The following is a 19,893-nucleotide window of genomic DNA, read 5'->3' on the forward strand; positions in this document are numbered from 1 at the left end:
ATCTTTCTCCGAACGCGAGATGACTCGGTTGTTCAAAAGAGCCATACATCATGTGATCTAACAGCCAATAAATGAGTTGCATCGCATGTAGATGTATTCAGGGATTACATGTCACCTTTGTCAACGTTCAACAAAAGTGATGAATTAAGCCGACCAATCTCATTGGTGGTGTTGAGTTCTCGGAAAGCACGACGAAAACTGCTAGTTTGGTCACAGGTAATAATCAACATGTGCAACTTGATCTTTGTATCTTATCATAGTGATTGCTCCTCCTAGTACTTTTACATATAAAAATCGTGCACAGCCACACAAGATACCATCAAAGATGAAAGTTTTTATTTCATACTACAATAAATCAAGATGAAAGGAAAGGTGTGTGTGTGTGGGAGGAGATAAGGGGAAGAGGAGATATAATAATAGTATCATGATGATGATAATAGATCTCAAAATATCTTTTTATGGAGGAGGATGGGATATACATAATATGTATGCTCTACTATACTTATACACTATCCACTATACAATGAGCTGCCACGCTTGCTGAGGTGTTTGTTATCGACCGCAAGACCTCCTCCTGCGCTACCATCAGGATGAGTAGTCGTAGTAGTGGAAGCAAGAGAGGGTGATTGTGGAAGAACAGTGCTTGGGAATACACCACGAATATAGTCTCTAGAAAGATTCACACCAAGGCACCAACCATCATCGTATTCGGTATACACTTGCACGTGATCTCCTGGATGCACCATAATTTCATCATCCAAAGTAGGTGTATAAGTCGACACCACGGTATAGGTACCCAAAGGTTGACGTTGGAATGGATCATCATGTTGTTGCGTGGTAGTAGGTGGTGGTTGAATAAAGGGAGCAGGTGCAAAAGTTGAATTGGTGGTTTGAATATCGTGGTACGGTATCATCATGTTATTGTTAGCCATTGGTGGTGGTGGTGGTGAAGTCATGACAGCAGTGCTTCCATAAGTATTGGGTGGCGGTACAGCAGCAGGTGATGGACCAGCAAAAAACTCGGCTTGACCAAAAGATGAAATACGACGATTGTCTATGGGTCGTTGTTTGCGTTTCCTTCGAACAAAGAGCAAGGCCACGAGACCAATAGCAGCTGCAGCGACCACGCCTACGACAATACCAGCAACACCACCCGATGATATAGGAGATGAAGAATCGTTATTAGCTGCCGTTTCTGCTGCCGTTTCGATCGCGGATGATGATGGTGATGATGCAGTAGTAGATGGGAACAAATCTGAACTAGGCAATGTAGATGATGTAGTGGAGGAGCTGGTTGTTGTTGTTGTTGGATCTGGAAATGCAATAACGCTCTGCGTTGGGTCGTTGGCAAAGGAAAGCGATGATGATGGTGATGGATGAACACTAGCGGATGGTTCTAATACAAGCCAACCATGAATCCCAAGTTTATGCACTGGAAACGGATCAAGTGGACTTACTGGATGACTTGGCGGTGGACGAAGGTTTTTTGGTAGTTGTTGAAGGAGAAGCGGAAACCGAGAGGGAGTCAACAACGCGTTTGTGAATGACGGGACCGGGCTTGAATGAGCCAAGTGTTACGGGGTACATTGGCTTGTCAATGTGCATGTGTCATGCGAATCAACGTCTTGTAACGATGGAAAGAGGAAAAGGATAAGGGAAAAGAGAGAGAGAGAGAAAGAGACACTATGGAAAGAAAGAAACAATTGAGTAGGATAACACAATGCGACCTCGTACGACATTGAATGTGCCTGGAACAAGAACAAAAGGGTTGAGCATTGGCCCTTCTCACGTTACTCAAACATTTAATATCAGCAACCATTGGCTCATTTGGTTTCCACGACGACGACAAGCCCATCACACACACATACCAAAGATCGTCAACGTGCTGCATGGTTGCTGCATAACGCCATAGCTAATGTTAGTGATTCCCCCACCCCCAAATTGAATATACCATCTCTCCCCCCTTCCCCAATGTGGCAAGATCAGCAGTGTGATAATCCATATAGCGAATATTAGCATTAAGTAGAGAATACGCGAAACATGTTATTAGGTGAGGGTGGGAATGATAAACGTAGTTGAGTCGTGAACTGTGAGCATTAGTAGAATAATGAAGAGGGAGAAGAAGAGAGAACAAAGAATAACATAACAAAATAAAACGATAAACCTCTGCCCATTTTATGCAGATGTGGGCATTTCACGCTTCTTGAAGCTCATGATGCAACCGTCCTGCGGGTAGATGGTAGCGAAGATGCTATAGAGAGAGACATGCCCACGTGGTGGGGATGATGATGATGAGTGATGTGAGGTTCATTTATGCAATAGAGATTGAGATCTACTTACGAAATGTCATCGCTCTTTTCGGTACGATAATGGGTCCATTCGAGTTGAAGAGATGCTTGAGCAATGATAGCCATCAAATGCATAATAGCGTATTCCTTGCCGAGACAATGATGAGGACCGTTACCAAAGACCATAAAGTTCTTGGGATATTTTTCAGCGTGGCCTTCAGGACCCCATCGATCGGGATTAAAGCTTTCAGGGTTAGGATAAGCAACGGGATCGTGGAGAGCAGGATAAGTGGTGGGAATGATCATGGCTATAGGAGGGAGAGAAACCATCAGCTTGCTTGCTCCTTTTCCTCGATCTCGATCTTTTCTCTCTCTCTTTTTGACGTTTCTCAAGCATTACTCTCCTTCATAGCTCCCCTTAATACTTACCACCGCTGGGGACAGTGTAATTTTCAGTGATTGGCCATTCACGTACGGTCTTGTAAGGAACTACAAAAACAATGCATGTTAGCATGTCTATGATGGATGACATGTGCATGTTGTTGAATACTTTACCCATCAAAACGGGTGGACGCAAACGCAAGATTTCCTTGACGACTTGACGCAAGTAGGTGGATTCTTCCATCAATTCAAGGGTCAAGGCTTGGTTAAGGTTATCGATACCACGGAGACGAATTTGTTCTTCACGCACACGATCAAGGACATCGGGGTGATCAGCAAGTAATTGGAAAGCCCAAGTGAGAGCAGAGGAAGTGGCATCTTGACTGGCAAACAAAAAGGTGAGAATGGTGAGGGCGATTTCGCGGTCATCGAACTTGCGAGGTGCAGGTTTGCCATTCTTCTCCGCCTCAATCTCATCCTCCTTCATGGCACGTAACCATGCATCCATCATTGACTTGGGTTCCTCGTTGTTGTTCAAACGACGACGGCCATCCTTGATACTCTCAATAAAGTGGTTGACAATGTACTTGCGAGATTGAATGGCCTTGTACACCTTGGTGCCTGGCAAAGGAATGGGGAAGTTGACAAGCTCAAGGGCGGCAGTAATATTGAAGTACTCTTGAGAAATGGTCTTTGCAACCTCGTCGGACATAAAGTCGCCCAAAAACACACGCAAAGAAGCTTCCATATTGATTTCACGGAAACGTAACTGATAAGGCTCCACCTTGCCGTTCAATGAAAGCCATTCATTAAAGTGACGCTCGTACACCTTTTCCTGAATAGGAATGTAGATACTGAAAAAGAGAAGGTGAGAGTGAGTACAAAAGCCCGTGTGAGCAAAAAAATTGTAACATAGTGCGTAGTATATTTACCCAAGAGCTCTTCGAGTGAAAAGCACATTTAATCCTCTACGGTAATCCACATGAGCCTTGCCACCCAAAAACACCCAGTTGTCAGGACACAGGATATGCTTCATGGAATCCACCACGGTAGGTTCAGCAAAAGCAGGCGAGTTGAGGATCTTGCGGCTGATTTCACAGGTGGATGCAATCACAACAAATCTGCAATAAAAGTGTTTTGTATGTTAAAGAATGGGGATTTGGGAAGTACATGCTATTGCATATGTATTACCTGTCAAATACACTCACGCACGAAAGTTCACCGCTCTTCCATTTGGACATGTAACCTTCAAAGGTAGGATACAAAGAATCCAAAAATGCGCCGATGATGGGAATCTTGAACTTGGGGCCGGGAAGCGACTTTTTCTTGCTCAAATACCAATATTGTTCATATGCAAAGAAACCAACGACGGCAGAGCACACGATAGCCGTGGTGGAAATGTTGGAACGATTAAAGGCATTCTTCATAAACGCGGCAATGGCATTTTTGGTAGATTCCAATGTTCGTGGATCCAATAAGCTATAAGTCTATTAGCATCATGATGATGATCCTTTTACCACCTTGGGGGAGGGGAAGGTATATGATGTATTGGTTGCCATGGAAAATTACCTAGAGGAAGCCATACTAAGGTTTCCATGGTTAGTTTGATTTTCTGAATAGAAAAAATGGCTGCCGGTTGCTTCTCTTTCGAGATCAGCCGGTCGATAGGGTAACATGCAGACCACTCAACGAATGCCGCGCATGACGCTAAACTTACATTGTGGGAATGCGATCCTTTGTCGGTGGATAAGCTCAAGTAGATAGGAAGGACGAAAGTAGACGCGTCGTCAAATAGCGTCACAGAGCTGATAAGGAAAGCAAAAAAGAGGAAAAAGAGAGAGAGGAAAAAGAAACAAAGATATAATCTCGTTAATTTTGAAGTACAGCAAAGGAACGGGTGTCACCCCCGACTTGACCGTATGCCTTTTTACTGGCCACGTTCATGAGCGGGGAACGGGATATCCTAACGAATGTGGACATGGTGCACGTCGTCAAAGTAGTCTAAGTGAGTTAATCTTGTTGTGGTGTGCTTGAGCCAAACTATCTAGTCTCCAAGTCGTTGTATCCTGAATGAAAAGAGAAATCAGGTTATTAGGGGGCGATATCCCTCTTTCTTTCTCTCTCATTTTGTTGTTGTTAATCTGATCTACGAATGATAAGTGGATGCCCTTGCTGCAACTATATCCGAGGGGGGTAGTCATGGTGGAATATGGAAAATGAGGGGGGGTCAGGTTTAGCGTTACACACACGAGATAAAAAAGCATGTTGTATAAAAGAAATGGCGCGTTTCTCGTCCAAGTGGCGCGCGGGAAATTTGTTCCAATACCACAAAAAATCGCATGTTGTAGATCGTTGCTTTGTTACCTCGACCTCCATTGTTGATAACAACTCGGATAAAAATTCAACAAGATGCTGCATAGGAATCCGTAGTAGTACACATCTCATTCCAAATTGAATGTAAGCCATCATCATCATCATCATCATGTTCATTGTTTTTCATCGACGCCTCCTGAAAATGGATTACCTACTAGAACTACAATTCGAGCTATCCCTTATGCAATTTGGAGGCGAGGGACAAGGAGAAAAATGATATGCATGTGTTTATGAAATGGCGGCTAGTGCGATTGACGCTATGCAAATGACCGGCACCGGTGCCGCAAAAGTGGGTTAAGGCCGCACGGTCATTGAGTATGGAAATGCTTTGGAATATACCTACGACACCTGACTTTGGTTTAACCTTGGGGGGAGTAGTCATCAGTTCAAATGCAGGAACAACATCAACATAACAACAGCAGCTCACGTCAGCAAATGACGATCCATTCTTCACAACACACACGCATCTCAGCGTTATTTATTGTATTGATATTGATTGTTACAATAGATTCCAAACTACATCATTGATCATCCGTTGTGGTGGTTGCCATGGCTGCATTTGGAAGGATCTTGTACCACGCTGTGTCCAAAAAGAGGCTTGCATTGTTTACCGCTTTCTTGTCAACATACACAACACGAACCATGTTCCCATTCAGCACGCTTCGAACAAGCATTGCTCGCATTTCAATTCAACGCGTGTCGTATTCATCGTCGGCATACAAGGCTACCAGCATTGGCCAGCAGTTTACGCCTTCTTACCGAGTGGGTTTCCGTACGTGCGAGTAACGATTGCAATGTCACTGTGCCGATGCTCAATGGGTTTATAGAAAAGGATGGCAAGACGATTTCACCTTTCCATGATATTCCATTGTATGCCAACGAAGAAAAGACATTGTACAACATGGTGGTTGAGATCCCACGGTGGTCAAACGCCAAAGTAGAGGTAGCGTATAATGGAGGTGGTGGTAATGGATAGCTCATCTCATGGAGTGTATTATAGATAGCTACTGGAGAGGCTTTCAATCCTTTGAAGCAAGATGTGAAAAAGGGCAAACTTCGCTTTGTACGCAATTGTTTTCCTTACAAGGGCTATATCTGGAACTATGGTTGCCTGCCACAAGTAAGCGATTGATCGATTCAATCAATTCAAACCATCATTAACGCTGATCTTTAGACTTGGGAAGATCCCACAGCTACACATCCAGATACGCAAGCACGTGGCGACAATGATCCGATTGATGTGTGTGAAATTGGTTCATGCGTTGGTACACCAGGCGAGGTCAAGCAAGTGAAAGCATTGGGTATCATGGCGTTGTTGGATGAAGGAGAAACCGATTGGAAAGTCCTGGTCATTGATTCACGTGATCCTCTTGCCGACAAGTTGAATGGTAAATAGTGGGGGGGGGCATATTTGATGCATAGTGTACATGTGTGTAACGAGCTCTCGATTCGATGCAACAGATATTGAAGATGTGGAGAAGCATATGCCTGGTTTGATCCATGCCACCCGACATTGGTTCAAAATATACAAGATGCCTGATGGCAAACCAGCCAATGAATTTGCTTTTGATGGTGAATGCAAGAACAAGGTAGGATCTGATTTGTCATGGTATCCATTGACGTGGACTCATTCAACGATGTAGGCCTATGCGACACATATCATTGAAGAAACCCATGATGCATGGAAGAGACTTGTGCAGGGCAAAGTACCATGTAAAACGGAGGCATATGATCTTAGCGTGTAAGGACTATGCAAAAGGAAGAGAATCACGGGTTGGAAAAAGGGGAGAACGCAATGACAGTGGTTAACAAGTGCATCATTATCTAGGGTGAATTCGACGATCCAAGGTTCCCCTTACAAGGTGGCTGATGCTAATATCCCCTCGCCATTGGGTCAGGTAAAATAGAAATAACCCATCATGATCGTAAATTGACACTCACTAACACACGTATTAGGCACTGGTATCATCACCCAATGAAGACGAAAAGAAGGCAGGCAATGATGATAAGTGGTTTTACATAGATGCCAAGCTATAGAGGAGCTGTATATGATTAAAGGAAATGGATGGGAAATATGATCTATTACTGCATTCGCTGAAGGCTGCTTGGGAACAAAGGGCATGATTGGTTTCTTTATCCGAGCAGGATAAGGAGGAATCTTGATAAGTGATCGACCAACACCACCACCACCACCAGTGAACAGTGCGAGGATTGAGCCGTTCTCACGGTGCTAGTTAGTGAAAAATGTACATCAATTAAATAATTATTTAAAGTCGTGCACGTACCAATGAGTGAGCCAACTGTTAACATGAATGGATGTATGGTAAAAGCGCGCATATCACCGCACTAAGTTAGCGTTATGGTATCACTCTCGGTGTTATCTGTGTTTGCATTCATGTGCCACCACATGATCGCTCGGCGCTGCTGTTGATCTCATAAGCAAAGGGAGATAGGTGAGCACATAACACAGGTAATATTGTGGGGAAGATGAGGAGGTGCAAACACATACTTTTAATAGTCCTTTGGAAGGTTGTACAATCTAAAAAAGTTTCCTCCTTCATTCATTTTTAGTGCTGCGTCTCATTTCATATGGTTCTGGAATAATGAATCCGGTCATTATCGAAGACAATGGCCACCCTCATTCAATTATGATCAACGTCGTGTTGCCATTGTACATACATGGATACAAACAACAACAACAACAACAGGCTTGTTTATATTGGATACATTGTGGAATTCTAATGGGTACACAAAAAGAAAGGACCATGGTGGTGTATGTCCTCCTTGTTCTCTCATATCCCCTTACTGTCTGCTTGTTTAGGTACAATCACGCTGTATCGACAAGTATGATATATATCTCTTTTTCTTTTTTGTTTGTTTGTACCGTATTGTGTGGGTGTGTGGGTGTGTTTAGCTACTGCTGTTATCCAATCAGTCTTCTAACCTGCAACTTTTTGGTGCCAAGGTTTATCGCCCGCTCCAAACACACTACTCATTCTCTCTCTCTCACTCAACTACTTACTTTTTGACCTGCAACACAAAGTCCCCATTCCCTTCCTTTTTTCTCTTTTATGACATTGCCATGAGCCTTTCCACTGCGATCACGTTAGCCTTGCTGCTCAAGAAGGTAATGAGACAGTAACCAAACGATTTCGGGAATCCCCCCATTCAAGTACACACAACTATCCTCTCTCTCTCTTTCTCTTTCTCTCCCACTCTCTTTCTCTTTCTCTTTGTTCAAAAGGTGTCGCATACACAAAAGAAAACACACAGACCAACCCAACTGTGCTCTCCCTTATATCTCGTTAGTTTGCTCGTAAGGGCGGCTCCATTTCCAAGCGTACTTTTCGGTCAGCAACAAAGAAAGATAGTAGTGGTGATACGAGGAGTGATCATACGTCAGCTGCAAGTTCATATACTTCACAAGAAAAGACATCGCCGACCAAGGATCTCGACCTGATAAAGCCACCCTCGTTGAGAGATTATTCAGCTCCACCTTCTCCACCACCACAATCAGATGATCCTATCAAAGATGAACCTGCTGTGCAGGAACCACCATCCTCATCGGTAACATAATCCATCATCATGTGACAAGAAAGGGGATCGTCATGTTGTTTACCACCTTTTATTTTCCCATCCTCTTTCTTTAGACCAAGTCATCAAATAGTGTTCGGACGAGTCATTGTACAGGTAAAAGGATCACACACACACACACACACCCTCTCATCTCTTTCCATGATATGATCATAACACGACCCATGTAGAACAACAAGAAGCAGCCCCATTTCCAGTCTTGATACGAGATTTTGCATACCCCGAGTCTTCACCATTGCATTATGGTCAGCCTGTGGAACGACGCACATCAATAGTATCACTATCCTCTTCTGAGTTCAACGGATGTCAAGCACGAGCACTCTACGACTTTGTACCTGAGACTGAGTACGAAATTGGCATGAAGGCAGGTGATGTCGTGTGGGTTCAATATCGGCAGTGCCCTGTAAGTAGCCATGTGCATCTACATGATCCATCATCTTCTTACATCCTTTGAAATAATAGGGTTGGCTGATTGCTGATGTCGAAGATGACACGGGTCTCATACCGGAAACGTATGTTGAATTCATTTAAGCAAATCGACGACACACTGTAGCCACACCACCAGAACCGCCATTCACACACACACAGCATGCGCGTCCCAACGATTTCGCGTGATACTTGGGCTGGCTCCAGCAATACAACAACTCTTTTTTCTTCTTCCTTGTCAACCTTTTATACTCTATATATGCAAACACTTTTTTACCTCTATTCTTTATCCTCCCCTCCTCCTCCTCCTCTTCCTCCTCATATCATCTCAACCTATTTTAAGTTCTCGTCATACTTTATCCATCAATACACGTTTGTCTTGGCGACGCGCATGTAACGTCAATTTGCCTCCTCATCCATAATAATGTTTTTATCATCGGATATACAACAACGACTTTTTCTTGTGCATTGCATTCCAATACATGCGGGAGACGTACCCTACGTGCTAAATGTTAAACGTTGTCTAAGACCCTTCCCACACAAGAAGTCGTTCATAGGAGTGTGAGATGTTGAAATAGAGGATGCATGAAGTTTATGGGACAAGAGACAAAGGATGATTGGGATTTGATTTCTACAGGAGATGCAAGGCCAATGCTGCGTACATACCAATACATGTAGAATCATCATGCGTTTGAAGAAGAAGGCACCAACGAGAAAATTGATCATGCAGATACCAAGACCATGGCATATGAAATGCGAAAAAGGATAGAAACTTATAGCAATGGTTGGCAACGCAATCTCGTATGCATTAGAAGTAATCCTTTAATCCAACATCATTCACAAAAGGTACATTGAACACAAGATAGTGCTTCAGGAGAGTCTCTATATTACTTTGGGTATGCATTGTGCAAAGATGGGTGGATGGACGTGTGGTGGCGCTTGGTGCGTGAAGGCGAATTACGTATATGCAGGGCGTGTCAAAACATAAAGTTGTTGGAGGATGATGATTGTTGCTGCCCTGGAATATCTAGCGTACAATCATTGGAGGCACCAATCGTCCACGATGACAACGTCAAGTTCAAAGTTGACAATGAATTCGTAAAAACAAAGGCTCCTTTTCCACACATTGTATCCCTTCCATCCCACGTACCAAACCAACATTCAGATCCACATCCATATCCACAAGGACTTGTATATATTGAAAGCAAGTTGCTACGCGTAAATAAAGCTGCTTCTATACAAGGTGGGCTAGCTGCTGCTGTTCACGTGAAAAGGCTGCAACGCAAGCTGCTGCAAAGGGAAGAACGCTGTTCGAGGCAATGGAATGAAGACCTCGCTAATAGCAACTGCTGGAATGAAAGCTGCTATGCTTGATCGTGGTAGAGGAGCGTCCAAGAGGGTGTGTTGTGACAAGACGCTCGTGTGTTGTAGAAGAGTCACATGAAAGACTGTGTACTCGCCATGCACTTGCCATTCAGTCAAAGACAATCGGATCAAGCGAGTTGTAGGATTGACATGATGGGTTGAAGCAGGACAATGGTTTGCAGGTGGTAGTTGTACACTTGAATGGGGGCCAACAGTTGAGAATGGGAGGAAGAGGGAAGAAGCTGAGTGGAAGAAGTGGAAATCAACAGCATTTTACTCATGCTTGGATGATACTTCTGTGCTTGAGCGTAACTCGGTCAAAACCTCACGAATCAAGAAAGTTGAAGGATGGGCATGCTGGGCTGGAGCAGGACAATCGTTCACATGCATTGAGTTGGGTAAAAAAAGTGAATGGGAGGAATGGGCTGATAGCTGGCAGTTTACAAATAACTTTGCAAAATGATCTTTGTGGAATTGGATGATGTTTTGTGTTTGAGCGTAACTCAACCAAATCCCCTCGAATCAAGGAAGTTGAAGGATGGGGATGCTGGGCAGGAGCAGGACAATCGTTGACATGCATTGGATTGGGCAACAAAGATGACTGGGAGGAATGGGCTATCAGCTGCCAATGTATGAAGTGCTATTAGATAGTGTAAAGTATCATGCATTGACCCTTCGAATCATGCAAGCTAGCTGTGTTACACAAACTCGCCCCTTTGCATCTTTGCTCTACCAGGGTCAAGCTAATTGACATTGAACAAAGACCACCTTTCATATAACATCACGCTTGCAGCATATAGAAAACATAAAGTCAGCTGTATCTCAAAACTTTACAATCAACCATGAGGTCTTTAATAGAACAGAGTTGCTCGTCGGGGTCAAAGCGATCTTGTGTCAAAGTATGAAGTTCATCGTGGCCATTCCCACTTTTGGCCAATGTCGCTACCAGCCAAAAAATATTTTTTTTTGCTCGTCGTCGAAAAAAACTTCAAGAGGTCGACCCGATTCCAATTTGGCTGGTGGCGACATTTGTGAAATCTGGGATTGGCCACCTCGATCGTGAAACTACCACACAAGGTGCTGTTGGCCAAGCCAAGCAGGTTGGTTCTCATAAAGACCCCACGCTTCATTGTAAGGTATTGAGATACAGTCACCTTCATGTTTTACATATGATGTATGCGTAATACTATATGAAAGGTGGTCTTTGTTCATTGTCATGCAAGTGGACCCTGGCAGAGCAAAAGATGCAGAGGGACGTCATTGTGTGACACAGCTAGCTTGCATGACTGGAAGGGTCAATGTATAATACTTTATGGATTATCTAGGAACAGGCATGTATTGCCAGCTAGCAGCCATTTCCTCCCAATCCCAACTTTTGTCTAATCCATTACGATGGAACGATGCTCCTGCTCCAGACATTTATTTCCATCGTTCAATTGCCTTGATCCGAGTTGATTTGACCGAGATACAGCCAAAGACGGATTACATCAATCCACACATCTAACCATGCTCTATGTTGCTCAACTGAAGTAACCTTGTATGAGCGTAGCTCAGCCAAATCAACTCGGATCAACATAATCCAATCATGGAAATGATCGCCTGGAGCAGGAGCATTGTTCACATGTCATAGAATGCACAACAGTGCCGATCGTGAGGAAATGGCTGTTAGCTCGCAATACATGGTCCATTGTCAATAGTATACAGTATCATCCTTCCATCCTTCGAGTCATGCAAGGTAGCTGTGTCACACAAAGAGGTCCCTCTGCATCTTTTGCTCTGCCAGGGTCCACCTACTTGACAATGAACAAAGACCACTCTTCATATAGCATCACACTTAAAAACATAAAGGTGCCTGTATCTCCAAACTTTACAATGAAACGTGGGGTTTTTATTACAGCAATGTGCTCGGCTTGGCCAATAGCACCTTGTGTGAAAGTTTCGCGTTCAATGTCGCAAACAGCCCAAAAAATATTTTTTGGTCGTCGTCGTCGAAGAGGTTGACCCCCAGATCCAGTTTGGCTGGTAGCGACATTGCGAAATCTGGGATTGCCCACGATGAACTTCATACTTTGACACAAGATTCCTTTGACCCCGAGGAGCACGTTGATCTATTAAAGAGCCCACGTTTGATTGTAAAGTTTGGAGATACAGGCACCTTTATGTTTGTAAGCGTGATGCTATATGAAAGGTGGTCTTTGTTCATTGTCAAGTAGGTGGACCCTGGCAGAGCAAAAGATGCAGAGGGTCCTCTTTGTGTAACTCAACCTATCATGCAGGATTGGAAGGGTCAATGTAGGGTACTTTTACACTATCGGGTAATAGCTGATACATTGGCAGCTGATAGCCACACTCTCCCATCCCGAACTTTTTTCTATGCCACTGCATAGGAACAATACGACTGCTCCTGCCCATTATTTCCATCATCCAACTTTCTTGATCCAAGCTGATTTGACTGAGCTACGGTCAAACAATGAATACATCGGTTGAGCTAGATCGTGCGTGTTGCATGTACGATTGATGTAATCCCTCTTTGACCGTAACTCAATCAAATCAGCTCGAATCAAGTCAATTGAAACATGGAAATAGATCTCTTGAGGAGGAGCTTCGTTCCCATGTATTGTAATGCGCAACATTTGGAAACGGGAGAAAGTGGCTATCAGCTTTTAATTTATGGCTATTCATTACATAGAGTATACGTATCCTACATTGACTCTTCCAATCCTGCAAAATGGGTTGTGTTACGCAAACGTGTCCTTCTCCATCTTTGACTCTATCAGTATCTAGCCACTTGACAATGAACAAAGATCACTTTTCATTTAGCTTCATGTTGCTTAAAGCATAGTAAAACATAAAGCCGCTCTTAACTCAAAGGTGATGCACGTACTTGGATCTCTGGACTCCCATTCCTTCAACATGTAAACTAGGGTAAGCTGTTGAAATAGTAGTAGTAGTAGTAGTAGTTTATGGCTGCTGGATAACATACAATGATCATCCGTGGTGGTGGAGGAGTGATACATGTTCGAATCATAAGGAGGAGGTTCAATGCAAAAAGATTAAAGCATTCTATCATACAAATAAAGAGAAAGCCTTTTCATCCAAGTGTAAACTTAATACGTAAAAGGGGGCAAGCCATAAAGATTAGGTGTTGAGTGGGTGGGTGCGTAATGCTTGTAGTAGTATGTAGTAGGAGTGTGATCGTAATTTTGTAAAAGAAAAGAATGTAGAAAAAGAAAAGGAAAAAGAAGCTAACCATAAAACTAGTAGTGCAAAGGATTCAAGTCAACCATTGATGATGGGCTGGGAAGAGTGGAGATAGGGCTGTGGCATGGAAAGCAATCCACCGGTGATGATGATGCCAGCGTTAACCTTAATGGAGGCAAAGAGATGGCATGGTTGGGTGATAAAGGTGGGGACATGGGTGTAGTAGCAGTAGTAAGATGTTGTTGGCGACAAGCACGATCACGTGCACGAAGGGCTTGACGTTTGTTTTGGAACCATATTTGCACGGTACGAGGATTCATGCCGAGTTGCTTGCCTAGCTCGGTACGAAGCTCAGTGGAAGGAAAATACGTTTGATTAAACACCTGGTTTAATACAGCAAGCTGTGAGGGTGATGCTCGTTTACGCTTGGTTTTGGCACGTGAACGTCTTGTTGTTTTCAATGTTGGTATTGTAGTAGTGGTTGTCATTTGATTTTCTCCTTCATCTATAGGTGAAAGCAGATTCTGGATACTAAGTACGGATGACGTTTGTCGTTTATCATCATCATCATATGTCCTTGTTGTTGTAGTAGTAGCGATGTTGTTGTTGTCGACCATGGTTTATGTACTCCTTATGGACCAAAGTGCACACAGCTATTCCACCGTCTTATATAGACTGGCTATACAAGAAAGGTTATCGCCACCATGGAGATGGATGAGGCTTTGCAAAAGCAACAAGTTGTTTTGGGTTATGGTCATCCCCTTTTCTAATAAAGCAGGCGACGTATGTTGTTGTCTTTTGGCATGTAGGTATACCCGTATTTCCGGCAGGTTTTCGGCACACGGATTGCAGGTGGATGTGCTCGTATTGACAATCCCCATCGTGTGTATGGTGTGTGTGTGATCACCTTTGTGCTGCAACTCCTCATCCCCTATTCTCGGAACCTTACTGGTAAAGGAGCATGGTTATGCTTTGTGTTGTGAGATTGATTAACCCGTCATTATCCATCAAAAACATATACCCTTTACTACACTTTATGCAACTGCTTTGGTGTATCTTTTCCCGACTACGAATGAAAAAAGAACGTCTTCCTTAGGTGTTGCAACCCACCACCTCCTCCTCCAGCAGTCATGGGGGTTGGCCAAGTTCATCGTCGCTCCTCTTTATTCTCCTTGTGCTTCACCCCTCGCGCGAGTTAAGCTATTCTACTATCTCACCCCTTTCATATAGTGTACTTGATTTCCTCCTTTCAGCTTCCGTAATATAACGTGTATTCCTGTCAGGTTCTTTACTACTCCTCCCAAGGATGAATAAGCATCCTAATGGAATGCTCGATGTTCTTTATTTCCCCCTTTCTCTTGTTCTGTGATACATAATGATGGTTCTTGTTGCTTTCACTCATCCAAGTTCTTCTCCCTTCCTGAAAAAAGTTACCATTTTTTCGTTAAGCCGAAGTGGCTGATGATGATAGAGAGAGAGAGAAGCCTCCTCCCTTGTCCTAATCTTCTCGCTCACTCATTCACCCATTCATTCTCCTTTTGACGTGCGTAATAATGATCAATGTATCAATGTACATATGCCTCGTGCCGTAACGTCATTGTACGGTTCGCATGGTCAGGCATGCATATCGGCGATGAATTTTTTATGTCTGTGTGTACCTTTCGGATCGGTGAATGTGCTAGCTCCCGGATGTATGTGTAAAACACGCTTTCGATCCATCCTTCAGGAGAGCGAACGTCATATTAGTATATCGATCGATCATATCCTTTCATCGTAAGAACCCCCTTTAAACTATATCGTATCCATATCAAAACATGTGAAATAAAAGAGAGAGATCGACATGGTCTCCCAAAGTGTCTCTTTGTTTTAATGCAATTATGACGACATGAATGCTGAGCAATGTTGGGGCAATGATAATAGTGGTGGTGGTGGTGGTGGTGGTGTTGTGGGAAGACTAGCGCCTTTGCTTGGGTTTAATGTCAGCATCCTGCACAGGGTGTAAAAAGACCTTATTAGGCATATTAGGTGTGGCATGCTTGTATCCTTTGGTCCAATCATAGCTGACAGCATAGGCGAAAATGTTGCCTGTTCGATTGAATGTAGAGCAAGGAATAGGGCCGGTCTTTTTAGGAAAGTTCTTGAGACGTTGCTTGGAATCCTTATCCCAAAAGCTGATTGTGCCATCACCGCCGGCGGTGGAGAATGTACCATATGTGGGATGGAAAGCAATTGTATTGACAGGATACACTTCTTTGCCGTCACGATGACATTTGAAGGAAAAGTTGCGACTATATCCAACCAAGACCCATGTTAGAAAAAAATCCCATCCAACCTTATTACTACTACTTACGCTTGATCCTTATCATCAATGTATTGAATGGCGACTCGACCTTCAATAGATCCAATGGCGTATCCTTTGCTGTCGATGAAGCATGAAATCTCACGCGTCTGCCACTTTAGAGGAGAAATCGTTTGCTATATATATCATGTGGAGTTAATCTATGGCTGCATCATGACCTCATCTATATATCTCCTTTGAGGCATACCTTGTAAATGGTGGTTGGGTTGTTGAGATCAAAGAGGAGAATGTGTCGGTCGGCTGTTCCTGCAACGAGTAAATTGCTTCGTGTATCCATGGCATAAAGACGTTCAGGCAATTGTGCTGTGCCAATTGGTTGTGGTGATCGCAAATCCCAATACTTGATGGTCTTATCCCAACTACCCGTCGCAAGTATGTTTTGTCCTTGATCGAGAAATTTGACGCATCGGATAGATTCATTGTGTTGGGCGACTTGGGTTGATTGGCCTGTGTTGATATCCATCATGCGACCTGCTTTATCTCCACCACCAGACACAACTTTGGTACCATCCTAGATGAATGGATATGTATGATGTCAATGACATGCTCCTATCCATCTCCCATGTCACATCCTCATCCTCCTTTTACCTTGCTCCAAGTGACGCAAAGTGCAGGTGCTTCGTGCGAGTAGGCCACTTTCGGAGTCGTGCTGCCGTTGGGCTGTACTTCATATATCCGGATCTGGCAACAATGAAGATCAATAAGAAAAGGGATCGCAACTTTAGCAGCCATTCGCTTGTTTCATGGCTGCCATGGACGCTACCTGGTTATCCCATGAAGACACTGCAAGGTAATCAGCCACCGGAGAAAACTCGAGACCAGAAATGCCGTCGGTGGGAGGTGAAGTAACCTACACGCAATGAGAATCCCAATCGATCAGCCAAAAAGGAACACGCGATGCTGGACGGTTGCAGCTGTTTTGCCTTCAAAGTTCAATGGTGGTTTAAGCGTCAACGGGACATACCTCAAAGTCATTTGGTTGCATCATAGTGGAAGAGTTTGTGGGCGAAGAAAAGCAAGCACGACGCTATCCAACTCTGAGTGACAAAAAAATCGACACAAGTGAGTGACCACGCTGCTGCTGCATTCCGGCTACAGAATACTATCCACTTAGCTTAGCCCATAGCTGTCGCCCATGCTTTGATCTAAATAGTACAATGATAATAAAAAGTCGTTGAATAGTTTCTCTCGCATAGACAATCTCATGGGGTAGATAAGAGGTTGTACATGTTGTGTGCTTTTTTATTTACTATGTTCACTACTCTTTCTTATCCTCTAATCGAGATCATCGATCGAACCAGCGCGTCGTCTCCGTTCCTTGCTCTTTTTGCTTCTGGTCTTTCGCTTCTTTTTGCCACTTTCGAAATCTTTTGCAGCCTTATGAGAGCGACCCAAGTTATCAAGATCCTTGACCTTATAAATACGGACAATCCAGTTCTCCGAGGTAAAGGCCTCGTCCAACACTGAGAGTTCGGGTCCTTGGACAGGGAGTCGTTGTTGGCGAACACGATCCATGGGTTGTTGACCACCAAATAATTCATTGAATCGGTAATAACTCATCTTGTACATGAGCGAGTTGCGCATAGCAGGGGATGCTTGATCGTCTACACGATAATCGCCACTTGCTGTGAAATAGTTGGCTTCTTTGATCTTGTCAGGCCACACACCTAATATTTAAAACCTATGTGAGTCATCATCACACAAATGATTCCCCTTTTTCTCTTTACCTTCAGCAATACGAATCATCCACAGATACTTGTTGATATCATCTCCTGAATAACCGAGTAAACCACCAAAGATGACAAGGACGTAGTCGACATCGTGTTTTTGCATAATCTCATAGGCATCTTCTTCACCCGAAGACATGGCACGGCCCACCGTGGCAATATGGGTATTGTTCCAAGTGTTGTTATCGACCAAGGTAGGACGATCTGCCATACCAGCAATTTGATATCCGTAATCCCACCACGACATGATCTTGGCATCCTCTTTGGTGTTGCGGCGTAACCAATAGTAGGCTTCACGGAAGTCATCAATGATGTGCTGAGATCCATCGGGGTTACGAGAAGCCAATACAATAGAAGGACTCGAGTATGCGTTGGAAGTAACCCAAGTGCAATGCCACACAAAGATGATCAAGAAAAAGATAAAGCTGCTGACGACCAAAGTACGAGAATCACGAGTGTAAATGCCTGGTTTCTTGGATTGTTCAGAGGAAGAAGACGACGAAGATGCAGACTTGGATGCAGCTTGTTTTCCCTTTTTCTTTTCAGATGATTCAGCAGCTGATTCTTGGTTGGCAGGTTCAATCGAAGTTGTATCAAGGTAGGTATCAAGCAAGGTGGATACGGCAATACCAGAGCACACACAAACGACAGGAGTGAGCGTGAGCATCAAACGGACCATCACACCAGCAAAGTAGGATGCAAAGATGCCATAGACAATGACAAACACGTGCTCATCACGCAATTGGCGGAAGCATAGATAAATGCCAGCAGGGAACAAAAAGATAAGCATTTCCAAGTCAAAGAAGAATGATGCCCATGCAGTAGGTTGATGTTCAGATACGGATGCAATGATAGGAATATGGACCTTGGCATAGCCGGTATCCCATAACGAGTAGAAACGACCTGTCCATGGCGCAATGTAACCAGCATACGTCAATCCAACCAAAGCAGCAAATCCAAGAACAAATGTCGATAACACAAGAGCCTTGAGCACCGTTTGGAATTGCTTGGCTTGAAGATGGCTGCGTAACAATTCAACGAATCCCATAATCTGGCATAAGCCAAACACACCTAATGACAACCACCAAAGTCAATAAAACATATATAGAATCCCAATGATGTTGACCACCTTACCCAATGCTGCCATGTGTTCGGATGTACGAGTAGGTTGGAAACCAACAAAGGGGATTTGCATGGACATGAGTGTGCCAAGGACGTAGAATGTGGAATAGGCCACGTAGATGCGGGTGGAGAAGCGACCCATGAGCATGAGGACAAAGACATGAAGTGGAATCAAGTTGATGATGAAGACATAGCCACCCCAAGCGGCGACCATGTAAAAGTAGAAGAAGGCGGTGAATGCACCATACAAGGCGGATCCAAGCTTGAGTGCTTTGAGCCATAAGAAAAAGGTAAACATGAGCAAAAAGATGGCGATGCCTTCGTTATCGTACGAGCCAGCGACGGAACGTGAGATGTAGCCTGGTGCAATGCCGATAAATGCTGCTGCCAGTAATCCTGCCGAGGAATCCTTCAGCTCCTTTGTCAATAGATAGGTTGCAATGGCGGTCGCACCAGAAAACATGGGAGCCAACAATACACACACGTTGCGGATATCGACTTGGAAATTGAGATAGTGCAAGACATTGTGAATGATAGCTGAAGTCACCATAAGACCTGGATACACCGTGCCTCCCACAACGCGTCCCAAAGGATACCACGACCGGTCGTCAAACCAATTCCAGAAATCGTAGAAACCATCCTTCACAAGCATGCGTGTAGCTCGATAGTTGAACCTGCCAATAAACCCCTTGTTGTTGAGTGACCATTGTCACAACGCGCGCGCACGTGCATGCATGTGTCTTGTTTAACACCTTACCAAGGGTCGAATTCGTGGATGACAGATTCATAGCGCACAATACTGAATAGACGTGATGAGAATGCTGCTGCTGCAATGAGACCTAGAATAGCCGTTTTCAACAGCGTCTTTTGACTGCTGACTTCCAGCAGAGCCATATTAAGACGTTTCTCGGGATAAAGAAAAGAGTGGGTTGAGGTGTAGGAAGAAAGAGTGCACTAGCTCAGTTACGATAAAGCGTGCCAAGTCAGCTCCAATTCGATGTAGCAGTGTTTGATTGGACATGACCAAATTGGTCTATGCCGCCCTCCACTGTGACAC

At 43.9% G+C, this 19,893-nt stretch overlaps 7 protein-coding genes across 7 annotated transcripts; 2 read left to right on the forward strand and 5 right to left on the reverse strand.

Moving 5' to 3' along the window:
- Positions 1–509: 509 nt before the first annotated feature.
- On the reverse strand, positions 510–1,587 carry O0I10_004978 (uncharacterized protein; the record flags this gene model as incomplete). The annotated part of the gene is made up of 2 exons (XM_058485027.1): positions 510–1,396; positions 1,458–1,587. The coding sequence occupies 2 exons, from the start codon at positions 1,585–1,587 to the stop codon at positions 510–512; spliced, it is 1,017 nt and encodes a 338-aa protein (XP_058344177.1).
- A 588-nt stretch (positions 1,588–2,175) lies between these two features.
- Positions 2,176–4,252, reverse strand: O0I10_004979 (uncharacterized protein; the record flags this gene model as incomplete). The annotated part of the gene is made up of 7 exons (XM_058485028.1): positions 2,176–2,251; positions 2,341–2,596; positions 2,718–2,777; positions 2,844–3,523; positions 3,602–3,790; positions 3,861–4,148; positions 4,239–4,252. 7 exons carry the CDS (start codon positions 4,250–4,252, stop codon positions 2,176–2,178), a joined length of 1,563 nt encoding a protein of 520 aa, XP_058344178.1.
- A 1,432-nt stretch (positions 4,253–5,684) lies between these two features.
- O0I10_004980 (uncharacterized protein) lies at positions 5,685–7,079 on the forward strand (the record flags this gene model as incomplete). The annotated part of the gene is made up of 8 exons (XM_058485029.1): positions 5,685–5,814; positions 5,870–5,985; positions 6,043–6,162; positions 6,217–6,430; positions 6,504–6,631; positions 6,686–6,783; positions 6,871–6,940; positions 6,999–7,079. The coding sequence occupies 8 exons, from the start codon at positions 5,685–5,687 to the stop codon at positions 7,077–7,079; spliced, it is 957 nt and encodes a 318-aa protein (XP_058344179.1).
- Positions 7,080–8,124: 1,045 nt separating this feature from the next.
- Positions 8,125–9,167, forward strand: O0I10_004981 (uncharacterized protein; the record flags this gene model as incomplete). The annotated part of the gene is made up of 5 exons (XM_058485030.1): positions 8,125–8,169; positions 8,352–8,609; positions 8,693–8,732; positions 8,807–9,039; positions 9,099–9,167. The coding sequence occupies 5 exons, from the start codon at positions 8,125–8,127 to the stop codon at positions 9,165–9,167; spliced, it is 645 nt and encodes a 214-aa protein (XP_058344180.1).
- A 4,517-nt stretch (positions 9,168–13,684) lies between these two features.
- Positions 13,685–14,245, reverse strand: O0I10_004982 (uncharacterized protein; the record flags this gene model as incomplete). The annotated part of the gene is made up of 1 exon (XM_058485031.1): positions 13,685–14,245. The coding sequence occupies one exon, from the start codon at positions 14,243–14,245 to the stop codon at positions 13,685–13,687; it is 561 nt and encodes a 186-aa protein (XP_058344181.1).
- Positions 14,246–15,582: 1,337 nt separating this feature from the next.
- Positions 15,583–16,975, reverse strand: O0I10_004983 (uncharacterized protein; the record flags this gene model as incomplete). Its single annotated transcript, XM_058485032.1, has 6 exons — positions 15,583–15,916; positions 15,979–16,103; positions 16,175–16,498; positions 16,576–16,668; positions 16,751–16,837; positions 16,952–16,975. 6 exons carry the CDS (start codon positions 16,973–16,975, stop codon positions 15,583–15,585), a joined length of 987 nt encoding a protein of 328 aa, XP_058344182.1.
- Positions 16,976–17,262: 287 nt separating this feature from the next.
- Positions 17,263–19,730, reverse strand: O0I10_004984 (uncharacterized protein; the record flags this gene model as incomplete). The annotated part of the gene is made up of 4 exons (XM_058485033.1): positions 17,263–17,654; positions 17,715–18,785; positions 18,849–19,510; positions 19,594–19,730. The coding sequence occupies 4 exons, from the start codon at positions 19,728–19,730 to the stop codon at positions 17,263–17,265; spliced, it is 2,262 nt and encodes a 753-aa protein (XP_058344183.1).
- Positions 19,731–19,893: the final 163 nt, after the last annotated feature.

This window comes from Lichtheimia ornata (genome assembly GCF_029851405.1).
Source record: "Lichtheimia ornata isolate CBS 291.66 chromosome Unknown scaffold00019, whole genome shotgun sequence".
Taxonomy (NCBI): domain Eukaryota; kingdom Fungi; phylum Mucoromycota; class Mucoromycetes; order Mucorales; family Lichtheimiaceae; genus Lichtheimia; species Lichtheimia ornata.